The 26,559-nt window shown below is 34.6% G+C and overlaps 1 protein-coding gene across 2 annotated transcripts in view; it reads right to left on the reverse strand.

Annotated features, from left to right (window-relative positions):
- IQGAP2 (IQ motif containing GTPase activating protein 2) overlaps window positions 1-26,559 on the reverse strand; it is a 248,303-nt gene that overhangs the window by 39,855 nt on the left and 181,889 nt on the right. For both annotated transcript variants that reach the window (XM_036225610.1, XM_036225611.1), the window contains exons 15-21: window positions 22,863-23,030; window positions 18,717-18,859; window positions 16,782-16,952; window positions 8,070-8,153; window positions 6,838-6,909; window positions 6,128-6,197; window positions 2,747-2,955 (exon numbers count right to left, since the gene is read on the reverse strand). In XM_036225610.1, the coding sequence (XP_036081503.1) occupies window positions 2,747-2,955; window positions 6,128-6,197; window positions 6,838-6,909; window positions 8,070-8,153; window positions 16,782-16,952; window positions 18,717-18,859; window positions 22,863-23,030 (917 nt within the window). The remainder of the gene's footprint in view (window positions 1-2,746; window positions 2,956-6,127; window positions 6,198-6,837; window positions 6,910-8,069; window positions 8,154-16,781; window positions 16,953-18,716; window positions 18,860-22,862; window positions 23,031-26,559) is intronic.

The raw sequence follows: 26,559 nt of genomic DNA on the forward strand, positions 1-26,559 counted from the left end.
GATATGTGCATGTGATAATATGGAAAGTTTTGTAGAAGGTGTGGACTAATACAAAGGGTGTGGGCTTTGAAGTCATAAAAATATAGGCATCTGCAAAGCATACTTAGCTTTGTGATTTTGCGCAGGTTAACCTCTAAGCTTCACTTTCCAAAATCTATAAAATAGGTTTAATAACAGCAATCTTAAGTTGCTATAAAGATTAAATCTAAGTTGCTATAAAGATTAAAAACAAGATGTGTATTTAGCACATTTTCCAGTGAAGAAAACAGGACTCTGAGTAACTCAATCCTGGGCTTTCGGTCGCCCTGGCCTGCGAGTCTGCACTCATACGCTATGTTGCACTCATCAATGGGATTTCAGCGATTCAAGATTACTTTTAGTTTCTATTTAGGTTTTCCTGCAAGCTAGTTGGAGTCTATACCTTTCTTCCTCCCTATGTCTCTAAGAAACTTCTACTTCGGTTGTTTTGTCTCTATATCCATACCATTCTTTTTGCCTAAAACCGATGTTAACCACTTCACATACCCACTGACTTTCTTAGATTTTAGGAGGAATGCAAATTTTAAAAGAATTGTAAGACATGTGGTTAGTAGAGAGAGCTAGGGTTGTTATAGAAGAACTAATCTACTTCCCTTTAAAATCTTTTCTCTCACTAAACACATGCTTGGTGTTAAAAATAAAAAAAACATAAGTTTAATTCTATAACCCAAAGAAAAATCACTTAACTTTTGTTCTAGCTTTTCTGAAGTGTGTATGTGTGTGTGTGTATTCATTTATATAGTACCATAAATGAAATTGTACTGTTTTAGGTACTGTTTTCTTCCCCATTATATTGTGAACCTTTTCCCCTGCCCTTAAATGTTCTTCAAAAACATTATTTTTAGGGGATGCATAACATATATGTTAAACTAATTCTATTGTTTTCCATTTGTTGCTTTTGTGTTGAGTTGTTTTCACTACGATAAACAAAGTCTCAATTACACTATTATCATCTAACTAAAAATGCTTCTATCAATGATAAGACTAACGACTATATAATTATTATTAGTTTAACTTCTAATAAGTATTTAATACTTAGTGTTTGAAATGATAAGTAAAAAAATTCTTTGTTTCACAATGCTATCAAGTAAGAATACTTCTTAATAAGATCTTAAACACATGAAGATCCGAAAATCCGCCATGATTGTATTTCACAAGCTACTTGTTATTTCTAGTATTTACTATTTTGCAACTCAGCCTTTATTTTGAAAGGCAAAGAATTTCTTGTTTACATCTTTATGGAATTGGGTAAAAAAAACAGTTTAAAGCTATAAAAGACATTCTCTGACAGACCTTCTGGAATATATTATACTTTAAAAGTTCTCATATGTGTCAAACAATACGAACGCATTTTTTTTTTTAAGTAAAGTACTATTGTTTTCTGGATAAAATAATGAAAATAGGGTTAAGTGAAGAACATTTAAATTGTAGTTTTAGCCTTAATATTTAGAAGAAAATGATAATTTTCTATGTGACAAATTACTCTCGTTTCCTTATTTTCTCTTCAACTATTTCGCTGTTATCCCTGTGAGGGTTAGAGACAAGAGTGGGGCATTTGCACGTCCCTTAACATGGCATCCGGTCCCTCGAGGCTACGCACATCCCAGTTTTCCAGAAGCACGAGTTCAGTCACTGGCAGTTGGCTCGCCACCTCTGACCCACTGCAGCCTTCTGAGAGCTTCCAGAAGATCAGCTTATCAGTATTCTGAAAACTGATGTAGGGATACCAAGAGGGTCCTTACACTAAAAGTCTCCTTTTGCTGGTTCACATTAATCCTTTTACATGGTTCTAGGGAGCTCTGACATTGTCAGGTTTCACACAGGTCCAAAACATTATTTATTGGGGCAGTTCCACTCTGTAGGAGCCATTTTGGAAATGCATACGGGTATTTTTTTTTTTTTTAACGTCTTTATGACTGGAGGGTACTACTGGCTTCCAATGGGTATGGGTTGGGTGACAGATGTTCTGCTGTCCTGAGTATATTTACAAATAATGGCTGTCCCACATGCTGTATGGCTTGTCCTGTTGGTCATTCATTCATGCAGGTAAAAATTCTCTGTGTAATTATTTGAGCCCAGAATCTGTTTTACATATAAGCACAATATGAATCCTCCATAATTTTAACACATACTTAATTTTCTAGGACTGTGATTCTGTGTAAATTGGGTGGGGCAGTGTGAGGGGACCACACTTTGCTTATTCTGAACTTTACAAAGAGTCGTTCTCCATTTTGGAAAATGAAATCACTGACAGTTCCCTCACCCGATGAGTCTCACCTGCAGCTCTCTCAATCTGCGTCCTTTCTGGGAAGAGGCCTCAGCCTCTGGCAACTTTATCACATTTTCTAACTGTATCAGGCCAGTGTATTTTCATTTTGAAATATGTGTTATATTGTAAATGACTTTCTTTTTGTTTCTCTTTTATATTTCTCTACAGGCCTTAGTCCTGTTATGAAGGTACTTGTATAAGTAGGTTTTTACTTCATATAACTCATTTCAGGATGGTAAAGAAGCCTCACAAGATGTTATAAAACAGGGGCACAGAACTTTGCAGTCCGAGAGCCACTGCTTTGTAATGAAACTGGTACATGAACTTTGGACCACTCATTCTGGATTCCAAAAGAGCTTAACCAGACCAAAGTGCTGTGACCAATACACAGGCACCTTCCCTCTTCTGGAAGCTCACAGTCCCCCAAACCTCACTGACCTCTAACGTGATCCTGTTCTTCACCAGGAGCCCAATCTTGATGTCCATCAGGTTCAGGTCTTTCTCTAGTTGTTGATTGCCCCTGATCTTGGTCACCACTTCTCCCCTTAATCGTGCGACCTCCAGCTCCTCCTGGAAATCCAAGTCACTTTGGTCCAATAGGTACACAAATTTGCGGATTACTGTTAATGGTGGGTTTTCGGAGCCAACTGCAGGGAAAGTAACAGGCGTACTTTAATTAGGCATGCTCGGAATTATTATCCATAGGAAAGAAACCAGGTCTTTAAGTGCAGGATTACCAGAAAAATATAGCAACAGAAGTATTTGGTCGTTGGAGTGAATCATTCTGCTTCGTGTAAATCTGGACAAGGAAACTTATCATTTAAATAAATGTATACCACTGATAAGGTCTAGCCTCACCATTTTCTACTTATCTAACACTCTCCTCTAGCAGCCCTCTCTCACACTGTTTCCAGGTCTCCAGGACCAAGAAGGCAGTTATATCTGTGCCTTATTCATGAGGAACCTGGGAAAGAATGCTAATGTTTAAGTTACCTTGGTTATGAAAGCCTGTGGCTGAGCCAGATAAGAGATTTATGTTCTTACTACAGGAAGCAGAAAGTGGTTTCTCTCATCCCAAAAGACCTTCATGGAGGAGCAGGAACTAGGTGAAAGGTAAATTAGAAAAGGTCGATGAATGGAGCGCTGTAAGGCCAGACAGGAGCCAATGGAATGACTAACGAATACATGTTCTACTTGGCAGAAATAAAAAGATTTTAGAAATTAAAATTTGGTCCTTGTTCTTTCTGCATGGACCAAGGTGGGGGGTGGGGGGGGGTGCTCAGAAACTAGGAGACCAACTTCTGTCGTTGAGAGGGGCATCTATATAAATTCCCTTTGTATCTTAAACATGAATAATGCTTTCATTCTCTGGCACGCTGACTTTTGAAAAATAGTATTTTTACAGTGTTTAATGAGATCTACTCTGGGTAAACTAATAATAAACTTTTGGACTTTCAGTGATGAATGATTAGATACAGTGATATAAGGATGACATGAAAGAACCTAGTCCGCTTGTAGTGACCTCAATATTCGTCCTCTCCTTTACATTAAAGACTTTTTCTTTTTCAAACTTCCTTTTACCTCCAGCTTGGTTGTATGGTGTTTTGACACAAAACAAAAAAGTTTCAATAGACAACACAAACAAGTGATGGTATGAACCCGGCATGAACCACCAAGTCTACAGTTACCTGTATTATTATTTTGCCACCTCTGATGGTCTTTATCGGAGAAGTTACCTTGGATTATGGGACGCTTTGTTTCCTGGTCGTTGAAGCATATGTGATTTTATTTTACTCTCATTTCTAGCAAAGATGTTGCCGATGACATGATCATTTTAGAAAAAGCCTGGGTGATGAACCACAGCTCATTTATGTAGCTAAATTGAGAGAACGTGGGCATCTCATTCATGTCTAAAGTAATATCTCCCTAGTCCTAAGTACTGTATACTTTTTAATGTTCTAATAGGCCAGTTAGAAACAAATTAATATTTTAGCTTTACTAATTGTTATGACTCAAATTTAATATTTCCTCTATCAACAGTAGGCTTTTTTTGGCATCTTCATGACATCTTCATACCACTTTGTGGTATTTTAATTTCAGAAAATCATATAACTTCATAGTCGGCACTCCCAGGTTCTAGAACCTTTTAAGCTTGAATACATTTAATGCCTTCTCAGAGGGAATGGCTGAAAATGGATGATGATTCACAAAGAAAAGTAATCTTTTCTCAGATAAAAAAATGTCTTAGATTTTTGATGACGTTGAATCGAGAAAGAAATAACAATTTACATTTCAGTTATATAAAACCACCCTATCTGCCAAAGTCCAAAGAAGCTTAGGTTTGACTTATTCATTACCATAGTTCTAACTCTCTTCTATGGTTTAATATAAAATCATCTAGGTTTTTTTAAATTGGAATTTCTCTTTTTATAATTTAAAAATTGTAAGCAAATGAAAAGCCTCACTATAAGCACCAATGAAAACATATTACCTAGAATGAAATGAAAATCAACAAAAATCCAAGTGTGTTCATTCAGAAAATTTATTCTTAAATTGTCTTTCATGTGCAAAGGAAATAGCAAGCCTGTTTTAGTGTGTAAGGGCTCAGAAAACAAACCCTCTACTCAGACTTCTGGTAAAAAAAAAGTTATCCACCAACTGAAAGATAAATCTCATTAATTCAAAGTGGAGAAGTGTGACATTGAAAAGAATGGCTGACCTATACTCACTCAGTTTGCATACTAAATTCTGGAATCTAGTGGAATGAGGTATTAATCCAGTAGATTCTGAATGCTGGAGACAGAACATGGCCTCTCAAGCCACAAGGCTTTCCTTAACAAGTACCAGGGAAGATCTTTCTTGAGCCATGTACTTCACAACCATAAGTCAGATAGACCTTAGACAATAAAGGATGTTGGCTAAACTATCTACTAGGCACTATGTCAGGAAAATTACTAAACAGGTTTTTACGTTTTCCAAAAAATAAAAATAAAAAATGACAGAATAAGAGAGAACATAATGACCTGTATAAAATATTTTTAAAATGTGTGCAGTATTAATAAATTTATCAGCAAGTTCTTCTTGACTTAATCTAGGACATGTTCTTAATCTATCACGTTCTTTGATAATTAGAATGTTAAAAATTCAGCGTGTAAAGAATGATCTTTACTATGCAAAATGCAATAAGAAACATATACAGAGTTGGGACTGTAGAGAGACAGCACAAAATGTGATTGCTACTCCTGGGTGATCTTTATTTCATTCTGCTTTTTTAAACTTTCTACAAATGGTTATACTACTACAGGAAAAAAATATTTAAAAAATCACAGCTACTGTGAAAAGTCCAGGAGGGAATTACAAGAAGATGTAGTTAGCTTTAGAAGATGAGACTACATGCTTTCTTGCTTATTCATATTTCTGAAATTTCTTATGTGAATGTTTTATTCTTAAAATGAGCAAGGAAAATCATAAGTCGGCCAATAAATTAAATAGTTCAAATATAAGCTTATCTTCTGGCTAACTCTTTTTGCATTAGATTCTGATTATAGCTCAGATTTAATATAAAAACATTAGCATTTATGCCAACCCCATTTTTTTGGAAGAAATTATATCCACTTCACTTAGCCTTCCACTTATAACAGGAAAGCCCTTTTCCTATCACCACATGTTCCTCTGTGTACCAGTTCAGAACCTGGAGCCTGAGATGATTAAAATCTATTCTGTTCCTGGAGCAGTCTCTGAAGTAATTAAAATGGGAGTAATTTGTCCTTGCCTGGTTTATAAGGGGTCCACACTTTGTTTCAGAATACTGTCACTTACCCAATGTTTTGTAGTCGTCTCTAGCTTTGCTTGCTCTCAACAGTGACTGTATTTTCACGATTTCATTTTTCTGCAAAAGAATGAGATCAGTCTTGACCTTCCAGAGTCCCATCTACTCCATTATTTTAGAATTTAGAGCTATTTAAGAACTGACATTTAAGAATGAACACTACTTAGAAATGACGGTCTCTCGATGTGGTATATTTAATGTTTATTTTCCCATTTCCTTTGAAGAAAGGGTCAGATAAGGTAGCTAAAAGTATAAACAAGTTTGTATGAGGACTCTTTAAATAAAGAGCTCTAAAAAGGGAAAAGAATTTTACCACCAAACTTAGATGATTCGATCTATTTTCACCCATCTCTTCTTTAAAGATCCTGAAAACATTCCTCCTGTGAGTTTCCATTTAAAGTAATTGGTTAGCAGTTAATGTTGGAAAACACTCCTTTAGAATCTTTTTCTCTTTGGCATTATTTTCCTTTCACTCATTTTTCCTATCTAGTTCTGACTGGTTGAAACCTCGCTCTGAATGTGAATTCTGAATTTAAAAATGTAAGCCTCCAAACATCATCATATTGCATTCTAAGACCTATTTTTAACTCCAAGTGTTCTTTCCCACGAATTAATAAGAATCGTTCAATGTTAACATTCGACAAAGCATTCTTTTAGTTCATTCTCAGCCAGGGTAAAAATCCACACGCAAATCTCTTACATGATCTCTGAAATACTGTAGTCGTGAAAGATAATTCCTCCGTGCTATTATCATCCGGAACCAGGCCTGAATCTAAAAATAAGTTAAAAAAAGAAATCAAGGCAATTACCAAACAACTTTATCATCTCTTTACGCAATCTTTCTAAAAATAATACTGATATTTTATTTGATAAGAAAGTAAAAACTAGCAGCCTGCCAAATAATAAATATCTAAAGCCTAATCTTCATCACCTCCCTCTTCAATTGCTTTTTCTCTTAAGGAATGAAAAACATTTTATACTTTATGGTGGGGAAGATAATGTAGCTTTGCACTATTTTGATTTAATCCCAATAAATAAAAGGCAAGAGGACAAAGCATGTTGTTGAAAGGTGCAATGGGCCAAGGAATCAAATAACACTAAGTTCAGGGTTTCTTCCAATGTCCGTCAAATGCATCTAATAAACTCTGTCTTTACACAAAAACATTGAAAGAGGTGTCATGAGGGACTAACTGTGACTGACGGTTTTCTGAGAGACAGGCATGTGTTCCATGGTGAGCACAAGACAACATTAAGGAGCTAATGCACTATGGATCTGGACCATGTCATTCCCTGCTTTTACAAGTTAAAAGGTCTATTAAAGTAATTTTATGTGATTCTGATCTCTCTCCAGCTTGGCTATTCTGAATCTCATCTAGACTTCCCAGTTGTCTACATGTTCACTTCTGTACAGTCCTTTGGTTTTTAGCTCTGAGAGAGAGAGCATCACCACACCTTTTCTTTAAGCTCAGAGCAATCAGCCTTGGTGGAAAGCTGGGTTGGATTGGCTCACCACCCAAACTCAGGTCCTAACTTTTACATTTGCCTTACACCTAAGGTTTTGTACTGTTAACTTTGAGCGTTCTAAATATTATTAGAGAATATGATAAGGGGAACATGAAATAAAGTTGGGTTTCCCCCAGACTTTAAATAATCAATTTGGACTTGCTAGAGAAAGAGCATTTACCATTTACAAAGCACTTTCACATTTCATTCTCATAATCACATAAAGGACCTGAGCCAGTTATAGTGTTTAATGCACTTGCTTGTAGATAATCGGCTAAGTCAACAGTGGAGGTGGGACTCAAACCCAGGACTTGCTTCTGACGTCAAGGGTCATACATACTCTTTCCACAGTCTGTCATCCAGAAGCAAAGCCAGAATGAAGGAAAAAGTTTAAGTCAAGAACTTAATAAGGTAGGAAAGGATGTTTACCTTCGCAATAGAAGGGGTATTATCAATGAATGTTTGTCGCCTGCTTTTATATGCCATCCGTTGTTTATATCCCTTCCAAAAAGCCTGTAGAAAACAGTGTTACAGAATTAATTATGTGCAACGGTGTTCTAGTTTATTTGAGAAAGCACAAGAAAAGAGAATATCTCAATAGACACTGATTTGGAACTGTCAGGGATCCTCCCCCACAAATCTCATCTGGATACTATCTCTGGGGGTGGACATTGAACTGAGCAGAGAGCATTAGCTTATAGCCGAGGCTTATATCCTGAGCTCAGGAAAGCAGTTACCAAGAAGAAGCCCAGTTTCCCACTTAAAAGCTTAATTCAAACACCTTTTGGGAGAGAATTTAGCCATATTAAATTTAAAATTATTTAGCCTTTTACCTAATGTTTCTAATTTTCAATATATCTAGCCTAAGCAAATAAGCACCCATGTAGAAAAACTATATGTAAGAATTTTTGTTCTTATTTTTACTAATTTTTACTAAGGTCCTGTGTGACAAGAAGTAATAATAATATGGAATTGCCTCAAAATGTACAAACAAATAAACTGGATGCTGGTATTATTTGGTAATAACATAAGATGATTCAAATAATGACTAATAAGTATCTTCACTCCAACAAGTGGCCCACTGTGACAGAGACGGGAAAGGAAGATGCTTTACTAACTTGTGACTATGGATTCCTGAAAATAGGAGTGCTGTGATTGAACATTTATTATTTCATCTATTTCTACAGCAAGTTTAATGATGCTCCATTAATATAACTTTACTAGGTTATTATCATTAAAGAGAATTTTTATAGGAAACAAAAACTAGACACAAACTGGGATCTTTAGAAGGATTAAATCTGTAACTTAGAAGTTTATTCCACTTCATTTATGAGTATCTTTTTATTGATACATATCTTTGTAATTCATCCCAATTTTGAGTTTGCTTCTCAGATTAGAAATGAAATACAAGTTTCTTATTAAAAAGAACAAATACAAAAGTTATGTTATTTTTATAAATTTATTTTCATGTCTGCATGTATCGATTTACCTCATTGTCTTAAAAATGTATGTGAAATTTTATCATTTAAAAATAATACACTTTTTTTGTAATAAAACAAAATAGTCAGAATAGGATAAAAAAGACCAACTGAGAGCACTTACTCCATACTTTCCCTCTCAGTGCAAATCCCTAGAAATGACAAGTATGCTTTTTTTAAAAAAACTTTTAATTTAGAAATAATTAGACTCGCAAAAATCTACAATAATAATATATCGAGTTCTATGTGCCCTGTGAATGAGTAGTCCCTTCACCTGGCTTCCCCTCAACAGTAACGCCTTATAAATACGCTTTTCAAGCAACCCACAATAGTGACAGAAAATGAGAAGGCATATGGATTGAAAACTATGATGGATCCTAGAAGAGAAGAGGCAGCCAAAATTGGACTGAAAGAGGGAACAGCAGAATAAAATTCTACAAAAAAGTGGGAATATCTAGAAAAAATGTCTGATTCTAAGCTTGCAGGAGCCTTGGGCAGCAGTCAGAACAATTTTGGGAATGTTGTAATCTTTTCCACTTGCTAATCGGTGGGCAAAAAAGCATAAGTTGGGAAGTGGAGGCTGGGAAAAATACAAGAGTACAGAGCCTTTTTGGAGAGAATTTAGCAATACCAAATTTAAAATTAGCCTTTTACCTAGTGTTTCTAATTTTCAATATACCTAGCCTAAGCAAATATAAGCACCTGTGTAGAAAAACTATATATAAGAATTTTTGTTCATAAAACAAATATGTGTATAGAGCAGAATGTTTACAAATAGGGGAACAATTAGATAAATTGTGATTGCACTCATACCGAGAGATGTTACATGACACTTAAGAAGAATGAGGTAGAGTCAAATATATTGATTGTGGAAATGTTCTGTATCTTGAAGAATAGGAAGATCTCCAGGACATACTAAGAGAAAGAGGAAATTGTAGCTTACCACATATACTATGATACAATATACTGACAAAAAAAGGAAAATATAAAACAATAATATGTATTTCTATACAAACAATATGTACACAAACCTAGAAGATCTATGAGGATATACAGTAAACACAGAGAAAAAGTATAAAGTAAAATGTGTCAATGTGCCTATCCTTACTTCGACCCAGCTATTCTCCAAAGGAATTCCTAATTTTTTGTTGTGTACTCTTTGAAATAGGAAAACACATATACTTTATGTATACGTACATATATACTTTACTGTTGTACACAAAATTAAAACATAAATATGTATGTCTATGTGTTCATGAATTCTTTATTTTTGACAACACGAGGTCCAACGTTATGCCAAGATTTGCTTTCTCTTCACTAAATTATATATAGCATTGATATTATTTCATGTAAAAAAAGATCCCTTCCCATTGTTTTTTAATGATCATGGAGTATTCTGTAGTGTAGATTTACCATGACTTGGTGTGCATTAAGTTGTCATCATTTTTTTTTTGCAGTAAATAACCTTCTATACACACATCATGTATTTTTATGAATGTCTCCATCAAGATAGAGTAATCCATAGAGGATTACTGGGTCAGTGGTTGATATTAAATATTGATAGTTACTGTCAAGTTGCCCTACAAAAAGTGTATGATAGAGACTTCTTTCTCAAGGGTCTCACTGAACAGGTAAAAAAGAACAAAAAAAAAATTATAAAAAAAAGATTGGTGATATTCAAACTGACTAAAAAACTGCTGCCTCATTTTTCTTTATATTTTGATTTCCAGCAAAGTGTAGCAAGCTTACCTTCCTTCATATACATTTACTCTCCTCAATTTATAATACAATTATCTTAAATATTTAAGATACATTTAGAACCATATTTGACAGTGTTAGAATTTCTGCTTCAACTGTCAACCATAATTTTAAAAATCCAAGAAGAACAGCAAACGAAATTCAGCAATACATTAATAAGATCATACACCATGATCAAGTAGAATTCCTGGGATGCAAGTTTTGTTCAATATCTGAAAATTAAATAACATGATATACCACATTAACAAATTAAAATATAAAAATCATATGATCAAATCAATAAATGCAGAAAATGCATTTGATAAAATCCAGCATCCATTTATGATAAAACTCTCGGCAAAATGGGAATAGAGAAAATGTAACTCAATATAATAAAGGCCGCAGATGACAAATCCAAAGCTAATATCTTACTCAATGCTAAAAGCATTTTCCTTAGGATCAGGAATAAGATAGAATGTCCACTTTCACACTTTTATTCAACATAATACTGTAAGCCCTAGCCACAGTAATCAGTAAAGAAAAAGAAATAGAAGGCATCCAAACTGGAAAGGAAGAAGTAAAACTGTCATTATTTTTGCTTTTCTGAGATTACATAAACTCCAGGAATACTATTAATCTCTGTTAGCTCAGATTCATAAACACTCTGGATAAGTAATCTGTCATAGAAACAGATGAACTAATATTGAAGCATTCTCGTACTGGCGGAATGGGCACACACGTCCATTCTGCACTATTTTTTAATGTGTTTTTAATGTACAATGCTCACCAACAGTATTTTCCTTGAGATTTCATTTGTTTAATCTCTTTATCAATTATGTAGATTTTTCTGGAATCCTTCTATATTTATGAATATTTTATTGCCTTTCTAAACCAAGGCAACTTGACTGGGTATAAAATTTTTGGTTTATAGAAGCAGAATACTACATGTCTCTTATTTGTCAAAATTCTACAGTTTCCTTTTTTAGTTTGTAAGTTTTAAATACATTCGGACTGGCTTTTCTTATCCTTTTCTAATAACTCCTGTACAAGGCCATGAAGTTGCAGGCTCTTCTAATTAGAGGCTATTTATGAAAAACAATTATAGGTATAAAGTTGAGAGGAAGAAGCTATTGATGAAAATGCAAAATGAGACAAGGTTCTCTAACATAAAGCCATTTAGAAGCAGCTTTTCATAGACAATTGGAGACAGAAGGCATTTACAAAAATATCAATCTCCTCTTAATGAGTATGAGAACTTGTGGGAAAACTTACAATGGTCATCTTTTTTTTTTTCTTTTGTTACCATACATATATTTTCTATGTAATGCATCTGCAACAAAGGAGGCTTTCAAAATATGTAGCCCTCAGAGGTTACTCCTTTGTTTTATAGATTGTAATTGTCAATCTCTAGAAAATCTGGCTTGCTAAAATTGTTTGCCTTACTTGGTAATTTGGGACCCAGGACCATAATATCCAAATTATCAACTCTATCTTTTGAAGGTTCTTGTGTGATTTATCTCTCTATTGGTTAACAAAACCCTAAACATTTATCGTTTCCTCTCAGCTTAAAGATAAAAATCCAGCAGTCTGCAAAAATAGTCACATTACAGCACTGTCCTGAAGGACTGTCACATCCTTTTCCTTGGAGCCTGCAGACTCTGCCACTGCTCCTGGCAATCTGAAGTTGCTTCAGAGAAGCTTGTTTCTTTGTCTTTCTTCTTCTTCTTCCTTCTTCCTTCCTTCCTTCCTCCTCCTGCTCCTCCTTTTTTTTTTGTCTGGATGTTTGTGATACTCATTGACCTAAAGTTCAATAATTTAATACTTCCCAGGGCTAAGTTTTGGTGTTTGTCAACTACTTTGTTTTTTTTTCCTTAAAAGTGGCATTCCAGTTTTCTTCAGTTCATAAAACAAAACGAAAACCAAAACTGTAAGCTATCTATTTTTTCCCATCTGGATTTTTCTGATATCTTCTGGTGCGATACCAACAATCTCAGTGTTGGCTCCCCATTACCTGTCCTCTTAGGCATCATCTCATCATTTTTAACACTTACTAAGCACTTAAGAGCCACATACTGGACCAAATTTGTTATGTGAATTATCCCATTTAATTCTCACAACCCTGCAATAAAATGGATACTATCATTTTCAGATGAAAAAATGTATTTTAAATCATCTATTCTTTTCCTCAGCTTTTTGTGTTATTTTTTCTCAAGTTCTCCATGTGTTTCAATTATTTTTAGTGTCAATTCTGCATTCTACAGTTATAAGTGCATTTACATTCTATGATGTCATGATTTCTCTTCCTTTCTTTAAACATCAGTTATCTTTTCATTTTATTGTGTTGTCTTGTTTCACTAAGTCCATGTCTCATTAAAATTTCTTGAAAGCATAAAGCAGTTTCACTATAAAAATTTCTTCTCTCTCCTGGAATAAGAGTATTCTTAAATGTTTACCTCATTTGTATTTTACAACTTACATTTGTTTTTCTTTGTTTTGATATAAAATTTTCTTTTTTGAGATTTTTTTTTTCTCCTGGTTCACTCATTCTTAAATGTAGGCAATGTAACAGAGTCTTCCTAATATTTAAAAACAGTATGGCTATTTCTTTCTCACTGCTCTCAAGATTCTCTCTCAAGAGATTCTCTCTCTCTGCAGTGAGAGAGGATTGGATTATAGTTACCCATTACCTATAGGGGAAAAATAATACGAATGGCAGTGGATTTCTCATCAGACACCTTGAAGGCAAGATGGAATTAGCATAACATTTTTCAAAATAAGAACTCTCAACTCACAATCCAGCAGAATTTGTCACCAGCAGACTTATCCTAAAAGAATGTTCTCTAAACAAAGTAAATGCTAAAGGATGAAGTTTTGGAACATTAGGAAGAAAGAAAATAACACAGTAAGCAAAATGTATTGGTAAACAAAATAGATTTTCCTTTTCCTCTTAGATTTTCTAAATTATGTTTGATCATTGAAGCAAAAATTATAAAATTATGTGATGTGGTTCTAAATGAATATATAGGAAATACATAGTACATTATATTATAAAGGAGAGAGGAGGGAGGAGTAACAGGACATAAAGGAAGGTAATATTTTTGTACTCACTAAAACTGAAAAAATGATACTAATGTATTATGACTATATAATATATATAATATATAATATATAGTCATAATACATTATTATATATTATATATAATATATATAATATATAATATATAGTCATAATACATTATATATGATATATGTAATATATAATATATAATAATAATACATTATATGATTATATATAATATATTATATATAATATATATAATCACTAAAAAAGCTATACAAAAAGGTACACTCAAAACCGCTATAACTAAATCAGAATGAAATGTAAAGAATGTGTTTAAATTTAGTAACCTTCAAGAAGTCAGGAAAAGAAAACAACAAAAAGCCAGAACAATAATGCATACATTAGAAAAAGGTAAAAGTTTTAAATCATTAATCTCAGATCCCACCTCAAGAACTAGAGAAACAAGAGCAAAACAAACTCAAAGCAAACAAATGGAAGAAAAGAATAAAAATAAGAGTAGAAATCAATGACAATGAAAACAGCAAAATAAGGAATATCAATGAAACAAAGATCTCGTTTTTTGAAAAGACATAAAAATTGACAAACCTCTCAAAGAGTGACAGAGACAAAAAGACACAAGAGAGCAAAATCATAAGTAGTCTTACAAATGAATATGAAAGCAAAAATCTTAAATAGAACTTAAATAAGGTATTATAGTCTATATACTTCTATATACATACACATAATGCATATATTCATGTGTTTGAATGTGTGTATATATATATGTATATACATGCACACAAAATTGTGTTTGTACAAAGAATTATTTATGAATGAAAAGCCTAATCATATAATACATTAATAAAAATTAAAAATCATCTCAATAGGTGCAAAAAATTTTTGATAAAATTCATATCTTTTCAATTTAAAAAGAAATTCAACAAACTAAAAATAAATGTAAAAAACTCTTAACTTAATCTTTAGAAAAAAGATTATCTAACAAAAATCTATAATATTATACCTAATGGTGAAATGTAAGAATCATTCCTTTAAGATCAAAATGAGAAAAGGATGTCCATTATTTAAAAAAAAAAAAAAGAAAGAAAAGAAAGAAAGAAAAAGAAAATAAAAACAATATGATTACACAGATTCTTCTTGACTTTCCATGTTTACCTGGGCACTTCCTGATTTGTTCCATAAGCTTGAGACAGAGGATTAACTATTGATGACATATGTTCTCTGTACCACTACAGCTAGGAAGGTTGAGCTGTTTTCTGGAGGGGAAGTCTTTAGATTTCAGATCCTTCCCCCAATTCACAGTCAATCAAACACTTTGGCAAGAAATGAGATTAGCATGATTCCCTCTGGTTCATGGTCCTTTGGTTTTGTGGGTTAGCATATTTCTATTGACTACATATTCACCGTCAGTCTATAGCTTGTCTTTAGACCTCATCCCTTTGCTTGTTAGGAAACTGTCAGAAGATAGACAAACAAGGCATGGAGGGTGAATTCATAGCTGGACGGCTTTTTCTTCAATCCTGCTGCCTCTGCTGAGCTGAAGGCTGCCAATGACTGTTTCTGTCTTCCCCCAGCCCTCTCCTGACTTCGGCCCTGGGTCCTCATGCCAGGAAGATTTTACATGGTAGGCTCCTCAGAATGTCTCCCAACTGCAACACTGCTCCATGTCCACCCAAGACTGGAAAACTTAGGGTTGGTCCAAACTGTGTCATGATGGCCGACACTGAATTTTGTGCAAAATTAGAGATTTAGCATCAGTGTAGATGATTCTATTTTTATGCTTTTGTTCACTTCTTGTGCATTTTTCCTACCATTTGTTTAAAGAAGACATATACTGGAAAACTTATTGGTTCACTTAAAAAAATTCTTTTGAATGTCAGGTTAAAAGAGAAATTTTTTTTTGTAAAATTGCTCTGCCTTCTAACATCTTAAGTTCTGAGCAAATTTGAACATTTGGGCACCTACCACATGCAAGACATAAGAATATAAAAGTTTAAAAACATATTTTCTGTCCTGAATGATATTATAATTAGATGGGAGAAGAGATAAGTACACCAATGATCACAAAAGAAAAGCTCTTTAACTTAAAAACTTTTCATTTAGGAAATTTCATAGTTATTGGACAAAGCAAAAACCCATCAAACTCAGCCCATTATAACAATATTACTTTGGATGCACAAAAAGGGCAGACACATAGCCTTTTGGAAGCCAGCATAGCGGTGGGGTAGAGGGTGCTAGGGGAATACAGAAGAAAAACACTAAATATCTAAGTGGAAAGGTTCTCTCTTGCCAAATAGAGAGCTCAGACAAGTCATGCAAGTGTAAGAACAACTTACAACAAAAAATCAGGACTGTGGATTTTCCTGCAGGCCTAAATGAAGAATGATAGATTATATAAGGGAGAAGACATTCTTGGAGATGCTAAATCTATTTCATTAGCTCTTCTATTCTTCCAGATACCACTAAACATCCACTAACCACTAAAATCCAATTCATAAAGCACTTGAGTCAGAAAGTAGGTGACATAAGGAGATCCAGCTTTTTAGAGAAACATGGTTTCACTCTGGTCTGAGGTGTTCCTCTAGCTCTACTAGGTTTGTGGCAGGCGGACCTGTGGGAATCCGCATTGCCCTAAATACTCTCCAGAAGACCAGAGGTCAAAAATCATTCAATATCTTTCCCATCGTGGGGACTTAATGAAACAGACTCAGGGACACCGATTAAGAAAAAAATCTGCAGGCAGTTTTGTTTTAATAGAATGCTGGTAGTTGACTGTCCTCTTATTGAATAAAACATTTTCAGGAGATATGACAGTTTGCTGTAACTAGTGGTAGGTGAGTCACATACCTGTATTTTGGCCACATGCTCTACTTGTTCATACAAAAATGATTTCCTAGATTCATACTCTTTCCTAAGAAGAGTTCCTGAGCTTGTGGCTTGAAATCGAAGAAGCATATCTTCAGAAGCAGACCACATCTTCTCACGAATGTAATTTGCTGTGACTTCCTTAATAATGTCCTGGCAAGAGATATTTCTTATGGTTACACTTCACACATCAGGCAAAAGAAGCAATAGAATAGCTTCCGGAAATTTAATCATACAGAAACTGATATGTATAGCTCTTTCTGAATTGATTTAAAAATAGATTTGACCAGAAGTCAAGGAACAAACTGGCTTAGGTTCTTTCTAGTGACAAGAGGTGATTTGAGTACTTGGCTGAATGATCGCAAGATTTGGATGGAGAGATGTATGGATGATGCTGACCCTTGCCTGGTGTGAAATCTGAGCTCCACAGAATGTAAAAGAGATAGAATGGTTATGGTAAGAATATGCATCACTTCCTTTCTCCCTTATGTTGCTAAGGAAAAGACTGCAGCACCCATGAGTCCTCAGTCGTCTCTGCCCCTGTCTTATCAAGGCCAGAGCAGGAAAACTCAAGAAAAGCGGGTAGGGGAAGAAAGAAAAGTGCTATCATGGGCAGACAAGGGAAGCCTAGATGAGTGAGGAAAAAGGAATAGGGACTGTGAGAAGTCTTTATGTGGATTGTGAACTGGCTTTGCTTTTATGTTTTATGAGAGATGTGAGCAAAGACTGGGCTTACTTCCATGGCTGGCACCTCTTATCCAGTGTGACTGGAATCAATGGATGGTTAACTTAAAAGTGAAATCATATAAAAGATATATAAATACTTTTAAGAGAAGACAAATATGTCCATTTACAGAATAAAATCAGTTATTTAAGTTAAGAAGAAATAAAATTGATTTTATAGTATAGACCCTCCACTTTTTAATAATCGTAATGGTGTGATGCTCAATTTCACAAAGTTATACCTAGGGCATCTCTGGATGCCACATGTGCAGTGTTTGGCTCTGAATTTTAATCCTTTGATGCTGCTTCTTCACAGTTTGATACATCTTCTTAGTTATAGCACGTGACTTTTAAATAATTATCCACAATTCCATTTATCAACAAAGTAGCACAAACAATTCATTGCCACAATGCCATTTTCCTGTAAACTGCGGGAACTTTGAACATTTGAAATTAGTTAATAAACTATGTTTTTCGCTATCTTTTTGTCGGTCCGGATTTCCAGTGGCACTGTCAGCCCTGGGCCACAATTTTTTCTCAGTTTTAGTAAATATGGTATTGGCGATTCTGTCCACAATACTGCTATACTGAAATAGCTTTGATGCTGGTGACTTTGAGCAACTTTGTAAGATCTACATTTGTGTTCTATTTATTTTTTTTTCCAAAATGTAACTCAATTATTATCAGTACTTTTTCTTTAAATATTCTATAATACTTGGATCAAACAGCAATTTTCATATCTTTTGAGTCCAACTTTCGGTCCTAAGTCCAAAGTAATTTTGGTGAACCTTCCTTCAAGAGTATTTCCCCCTGGGAAGCATTATTCACTTTTTAAAGAACGTACTTAGCTCAGAGGGGGAAAGAAATGACATTTTAAATACTGACAACCAAGGAATGGCCACTAATTGAGCTTTTGTATCAAGGAACACCCAAAGATTAATTTCTTAGGATAATCTACTACCCCCAAATAAGCCACAAAAACTTTCCTTGCTCTTTTTGGTGTTGTTATGCCAATACGGAAAAAATTCTAATAGTAACTACATAGCTACATTCAACTGCAGTCCATGAAGACTGATCCATATCCAGTCTTCAAATACAACAATTAGTTCCCCTTAGCACTTCCTTGATTCGAAAATCAAAAAATAATCATAGTTCTCTTTATAGTATAGTATTCCATCAAACACCAACTCCTACCTCAATTTCTTTTCCCATGAGCCATGATTCTTTATGCAAGCAAGATTCAGGTGTGACCCAGGAACCTTCTTGTGAGTCAACATTGTAGTAGTAATCATATTTCTCCTTCAGGGTGAGTTTGAGCCATGGGCCTTCAGTAGACACTAAAGAAAAAAGTGTTTTACATTCTAGAGTGGAAACCGAACTCTTCAATGTTAATATATTTTCTACAAATGTGTAAAATAATAAAAAATGTTTTTTGTCAAGCATTCAGATACTCTAAGTTAAAATCATTAAAAAATGACTCACTAAAATAGAATAAATGCTATATATTCAATGGCAGCTCTCTGCTAAGCCAAATAAGAGAGACTGATGTCGAATGCTAGCTCTGGATCCCAAACTTTTCACGAGGATGATAAAAGTCACAAATGGCCAACAAACAGGACAAGCAAACAAGGCACATATGCCCCAGGTAAATGTGAACAGCACCATAGTAAACAGAGAAGACCAATGAGCGAGAATCCTCTTTGCTTAGAAAGTCTTCCCGGAACTTTTCTGACAAGTGGTAGACAAGGACTGTAACTCATTATGTACGGAGGGCCAGCGATGTGCATTAAACCAAAGCATAAGTGACTGACTCATCTTTGCTGACAACTTTTCATCCAAAGTACAAAATGGTATATGCAAGAATTAAGGCCACTAAGTAGAGAGAAAGCTACTTCTGGTTCCTCCGAGTCTTCTTGCTCTACGTAGTCACACGAAATGAGAAAAAATGTTAGAAAGACTTAATTTGGGAGTAGGGTCATGCTAGAAAAAAATCTATGGCAGTCACGGCTTAAATTGGTCAAGAAGAATATCTCCTCACCTATCTGTGGGCTATACTTTCTATTTAGAAGTCTGTTTATTTTATTAAATGGTCACGCCTTCTGTCCCAGACCAGAGAGCTAAAAATGACAATAAAAATCAAAATAAAAAAGCTCTGACATAGACAAAGCTTAGCTAGCTATTGCTAAGTGAGCATTAGACTAATTGCCTTTATAGATAAATCAAAGTTCAAGAAAATTTTCACACCGAATATAGAAATAGATTCCAATAATTAAGGAAAAGTTACTCTAAGGCCCTTTAATATGCGTTGATTCTTTATCTGGTTTTAACTGGCCCTCGATTGTTCTATTTGTCAATGCTCAGGAAGAAAGATGCATCTCTTTATATTGGCAGTCAGACAGCTATTATCTGTTTAGAGGTGCTAGTCTACTAGCAAATATATTATACAGTCAAATTAGGATGATCACAAGTAATTACATTTTCAATTACCAATAGTTGTCATATTCACAAGTGCTCTCAGAAGAATAAACACCCTTTTTAGTTAACTCTCTCAGTGGGAAGAAAAGGCGGTAAAAATAGTAAAAACACATTTTCTCTTAATTTCATAAGAACTGAGAAGTGAAAAGGCCTTAGCTGGTTAAAAGCCAACCACATTGGCATTAGAAGGCTTTATTTGGGTTGGGATGTCAGTGGATAATAGGAAAAGAGAATTCTTACCATTTTCACATCAAGTTTGAATTTATAGTCAGAGGAGAGGCTGTCTCTAGCACAGGATCCAAGTACTTTTCCTAAGAAATATAGTTGGCTTATTACTTAGCTAGCTATGCTGAGTATTGGTGATCCACCTGAGAGTGGAGATTTCAGTTGGGAAAGAACAGATATCCCAGAACCAGAGGTAAAACAGATTAGAATAGATCATCCTATTCAACCTGCAAAACAATGTTCATAGCTCTATGTGGGGTTGAAAATCAGTCTTTAATTGCCCCGAAAGCATCTCCTCTTTCTTCTAGAACAGAGGTCAGCAAACCTTTTTCTGCAAAGGGCAGGAAAGTAAATGTTTTCAGCTTTGTCGGCTGTAGGTCTCTGATACAACCACTCAACTCTGCCACTGCCTCATGAAAGCAGTCATAGACAATATATAAATTAATGAGTGTGACTGGAGTCCAATAAAACTTGATTTCAAAACAGAAGAATCCACTAAAAAACTACTAGAACAAATGAGTTCAGCAAGGTTGCAGGATACAAGATCAATATACAAAAATCAATTGTATGAAATATGCCCATGTAAAAACTTGTACAAAATATTCACTGAAGCATCACTCAGAATAGTCATAAGTGGGGGAAAAAATCCCAATTCCATCAACTGATGAATGGAAAAACAAAATGTGGCATATATCTATAAAATGGAATATTATCAGCTACAAAAAAAGAATGAAGAACTGATAAATGTTATAACATGAATGAACTTTTGAAACTTATGCTAAGTGAAAGAAGCCAGAGATAGTATAATTCCACTTATAAAGTGTCCAGAACAGGCAAAACCAGAGAGACAGAAAGTAGATTAGTGGTTGTCTGGGGCAGAGGGTGGGGCATGGGTAACAATGGCTAATAGATAAGGGGTTTTGTACGGTCTAATGAAAATGTTCTGGAATTAGCTGGTGGTGTTAGCTGTACAAGTTTGTGAATATAGTAAAAATCTTTGAGTTGCACACCTTAAAAGGGTAAATTTTATAGTATGTAAATTATATCTCAATAAAAAATCAATTGTATTTCTATATAATAGCAATAAACAACTTCAAAATGAAGTTAAGAAAGCATAATAGCATCAAAATAATTAAAATTCACAGGAATTTAACAAAAGAAATGCAAGTCGTATGCACTGAAAACTACAAATCATTGTTGAAAGAATTAAAAAAGACCTAATTAAAAGGAAAGATATCGTATGTACATGGATCAGAAGATTTAACAGTTAAGATGGAAATACTCCTCAAATTGATTTATAGATTCAACACGATACCTAACAAAGTCCAAGCTGTCTCTTTCTTTCGGCAGAAAATTGAATCCAAGGTGCCTCTTAGGTTTTTGAATTCGATACCTGGGAATATTTTGACTTCATTCACCAAAACATGGCACACAGTAAGAGAAGTAGGCAAGTTCAGGGGAGAGAAGATAAACTAACTTTGGGCCAAGTTGGGTTTGAAATTATGATGGGTCATCTTTAAGAATTCAACCCCTGCATTAATACTGTGTGCAATTCTTTCCCATGAAGAATGAGGAAGGGGACACAACTAGTATCAGTAACTCCTGATGAAGAGATGTGAGGGGAACCGAGAGGGACTCAAAAGTGACCAGGAGCCAAGAGAGCATGGCCAATAGCCCTACTTCCCATCTTTCATAACAAGAAATTCAATGAATTAGAGTGTGTAATCTCCAAGTTGAAAACATATCAGACAATCTTTAAAAAGTACATATACACGGTTCTATTGAACAGATTCCCAAACTAAAAAAAAAAAAAAAAATTGTTTCCCCCTCAAGTTCCATTTCTAAGGCCACATATACTGTCACAGTAGTTTCCTAAGGTGAAAAGTACTATGTACATGGCATAGGATATGGTACAACAAACAAACACCAGTCTCAGACTCAGGAGACAGCTGGATCCTTGATACTAGAACATAAAAGGTGCCCAATAAGAATCTACTAACGGAATTATGGATTAACTCTGTCAGAAATTTCTCTCCTTAGTTTGTCATTTTCTCTCCCTCTCCAAAATTTCATAAATGTGAGTTTATGAAATGAGTATTAAATTCAAGATCTGTAAAATGAGTATTAAACTCAAGATCTCAAAGATAACTTCTGAGCTAACATTTCATGATCTGCCACTAGATTAAATAGGCAGAAATATCCGCCAAGGTCTAAGCCTTTGGAGATCAATTTATTGTACTTTATTCCATATTTTCAAAATTACCTCTGCTAAATATTGTGCAATCATGTATCATGTTTAAAAAAAGATAGAAATATTAGTTAAAAAATCAGTTTGTATCACTGGAGAGATGAATCAACAAGCAAGACCTTTTTAAAGCAGTTTCCTTAAATACTACGTTTTTTTCACGCCTATGATGCCATCCATGCATAGCCACCAAGTTAATCACAGCTTTTCAAAAAAAAAAAAAAAAAAAAAAAAAAAAAAAAAATCTAAAAAATTGCCTTTGCAATAGATGACAAAAATCATTTTAGAAACGTTCATTTGAAAGCAACATTTGTCTTAAAATTAAGAAAATACAATACCACATGAACCAGCATATCTAAGATATTTAGTTTGTGCTAAATGACAAAAATACTTACCACTTTTAGATTTTTGCTCTTTTGTCTTTGCAAGGGCATTATAGTACCTGTCAGCACATTCAGGGATTATGTCATTTGTATTACAAACAGAAGACTTTAAAGCAGACAATATATCACTTGTCTTTTCTTTCTCCAAACACTGATTAACATCAAGGACCAGTGTAACCCCTGGGTAATAACAACAACAAAAAAATGTTTCTGTTAATGGTTATCTTCTACTTACCCTAGTTGCATGCAAAGATATATTTAACCTTTTAGGAATGTAGTGGTATCAAACCGTTTTACCCTTTGAGAGTACGTACCACATATGCCCATGAGACAGTAATCAACTCACCTACCAGTTTAGGCTGTAAAAATAAAATCCCACAGGAATACAGTTTACTGAAAACCACAGCATTTCCTAGTTACTCTTGTGTGGTAGCAAGGCACTAGGTTTTGCTCACCAGGATAATCTATGAAATGGGGTGAATGCACACCACGACAGATATGCAGGCCTTACACATGTCACTAATCAGTATTTGAGAGCTAGCTTTGGAAAGACGTTTATTTATTTTAGAACAAGTAAAATGCTATTTAAGCTATGGAAATCCTAATATTCTCCTGTCGATGCTAGTATACTTCCAAGATTGCTGTTAGCAACTGAAATGAACGTTCTAGAAAGGCAACAGGCACAGCTGACAGGGATGCGCAATGGAGTCTGGAAGCTTAATTCTGGAACCAATTTAGACCTATAAAGCATTTTATCCCATTTCAAATTTCTGCTTTTTTCCATATATGAAAACCATACTGAACTCTTGGTTGTCTGAAGAAAGTTAACATGGTGGATTCTTTATTATTGACTTTAGTTCTAGGTAATAATATTCTGGCCCAACTAAAGAAACTGTTTTCACAATCTGTAAACACACCCAGTTAGAAATGTAGAACAAAAAAATGGGAAAAAAACTAGTTTAAAAATACTTCATAGTTGAAAAAAGATGAAAAAAGGAGATAGATATTTTTTCTTTTCTTTTCTTTTTCTTTTTAAAATACACACGTCAAACTCTACCATGCAAACACTAAATGGTATATTGTCATCAAATTATGTTCACATGCGCATAGAACTATAAAGGCTGAAGGGGCAAGAAAAAGAGGGTTTGACGTTCCTGGAATCAAAGTCATCACACCAGGAGGAGCACATAAAGAATAAAAGACTTCTGTAGCAAACTCCAACTGTTGCAGAATAAAAGATGTAGCAGTATGTTCTTGTGCTTATAGAAGTTATTAAGAACGAGTGAATCATTGTCCCCCTTTCCTCTTCTCCAGGAAAACTTTGTAGGATGAGAAAAATGCAGTACTGGTGTTTGAGAAGTTTGCGGTCTGAGAGAAACAGAAGGAACAAGTAAATGACAATGGATTTTTGTACGAATTACATCTGATACCTTCATCTGACCCAGTAAATGGGTATTTTCCTTAAAAGATGGGCATTAAAGCCATAAATTTCTTGCATGTAGCAATGTGCTTTATCATTGAGTGTTAATTAATGTAAAAGGAGTGACGGTCCACAGGTTAATTTTCTGGATAAATGAAGCTGACTCCTCACTTAACAGAATCATTTTTCATAAAAATCTAAAGCCCTGGAGAAAATCCTAACAGAACAGTCTCTGTGCTGCTCATCATTTTACCCACAGTCTCTGGTAGATAGAAGGTGTTTAATGTTTGCTGAGAACTGCCAGAAGAGTCCTTCATGTCATTAAAATTGTACTGTGTTATGAAACAGAGAGTGATACTTTTCAAGGACAATGGAGGCATTTGGGCTTCTTTGCGCTTGTACTAAATGGCCTCAAACTCCTTTGCTCTTTAGTTTTTCTTCCTACTGTCACTGTCAGCTATCAATCACTTCTTGGTGATGTCACTGTGTCTGCATAGGGCAGCCCAAACACTTAACTGCCTGGTAATTCATGGCTTCTGAGATGCTCTGAGTTGGAAAGAGAAACCACCAAACATATTAGCATTATGCCTAAGATAGAATCAACAGGCTGAAAGGTCTGACCAAGAGGTCCCCAAAGAGTAGGGTAAATCAGTTCCATTGCACAGGTTTCTTAACATCTATTTTGATTTTTTTTTTTTTTTTTGGCTTAATCTGTGAGTTGTGCTTAAGTTCCAGATAGCTGAGGGTGTCAGATATATGATCTCCATAAAGTCAGGTATATTTCTGCTAAGAAACAAGTAAGAAACCTCCCATAAATCATCCAAAAGATCCAAAAACATGTTTGCTTTACATCTTAAGCCATGTACCAGCAGGCTTTCTCTAAGGCACTCATTCTCAAAAGAGGTAAGATAATACCAAGTAGGACAAAAATTGGTTCTTCGGGGAAGGGGGTAAAAAATTTTTTTCTGTATAAAGCATATCTACATATGGCATACAAACACATATACAATATATCTGTGGCATTAAGTTTTCATGGTAAGGACCAATTAGGGAAAACAATGTCTAGAAAGATTCCTTTGGGTATAATGATGGAAAAAGGCTGAGAAACATTGCTCTAAGGAATCAAAAGTTAGAGACCAACCTATTATAAGAAAGCAAGATGTTCCAGTGAAAGTGAATATTGGGCTAAAATGAAGGAGACTTGCGTTACTCTGCCCTTTTAAATCATAAAATATATGAGCCAACATGTTTTCTTTTATCAAATTTTATCTGGGAGTGGGGTTGATGCTTACAATATGTGGTCAGAATCTGTTTCAAGTTCTCATACAAAGGGTGAATAGTTTTAAAAGATTAAATTCCTGTTGAAAAACTGGAAAATTCTCATCAGTGTTAGAATACACATCTCAGTGTCAGAATACACAATTTTTTTTTTTCCCAGAATGTCTTTTTGTTCTCCTAAAGCATAGAAGAAGCTATATGAACTCTTCCAAGGGTCAGGACAGAGGTAGAAGTATAAATGCAGAGTACAAAAATCACATTTGAGAAAACCTCTTACTTTTATAGTCAAACAGAACCACAAGTCTCAATGTAAAAACCAGAATCGACTTAACATTTGCAAGTCAAATGTAGGAGGAACACAGAATAAAAGGAATAAAATAACTTCTAAATTGGTTCGATCGCTAAGAGAAAAATTGCAACCTTTTTAGGCTATCTGAGTGCTTATATTACAATCAAATTTCTCGAAAGTCTTTTTCCAAACTACAGCTGCCTTCGGTTTTGTATTTAAATTTAAATCTCTTATGTACACATCTAAATTTTATTTTATTTTTCTTAAGGATTAGAGTGCTAGAACAGAAAGACTTCAAAGATCCTAAGGGCATAAAAGTTCAGGTTCGAGAAATACACATATTTTTCCAGGCTAAGGAAATAAAAGCCAGATGTTCCTCACAGATGCTTCCAAGTTTAAAACCATATCTCTGCAGCAAGACTAAGGTATCTCAACAGCAATCTACGACCTGATAGAACAGGATAGATTCCAGTTACACCATAAACAGACAGGTTAATGAACTATACTTTTAGGAATCTTATTTTAATTTACGTAGGTTATTTATATGTGTCAAGTGTTAGTATATCAGTCTTGAAGCTGTTTTAGATTGTCATGTGAACTTTCCTACTATTCCTCTATGAAAACAGAGGCTTAGAATAAAAGTCATTTGAGAATTTTGTTCTCATTAGAGGCAATGTAGGGGATTCTGCCAGTTGCTGAGTATGTCAATTTCAGTGATGCAT

The sequence above is a fragment of the Rousettus aegyptiacus genome, unplaced genomic scaffold (assembly GCF_014176215.1).
Source record: "Rousettus aegyptiacus isolate mRouAeg1 unplaced genomic scaffold, mRouAeg1.p scaffold_m13_p_8, whole genome shotgun sequence".
In the NCBI taxonomy this organism is placed as follows: Eukaryota; Metazoa; Chordata; class Mammalia; order Chiroptera; family Pteropodidae; genus Rousettus; species Rousettus aegyptiacus.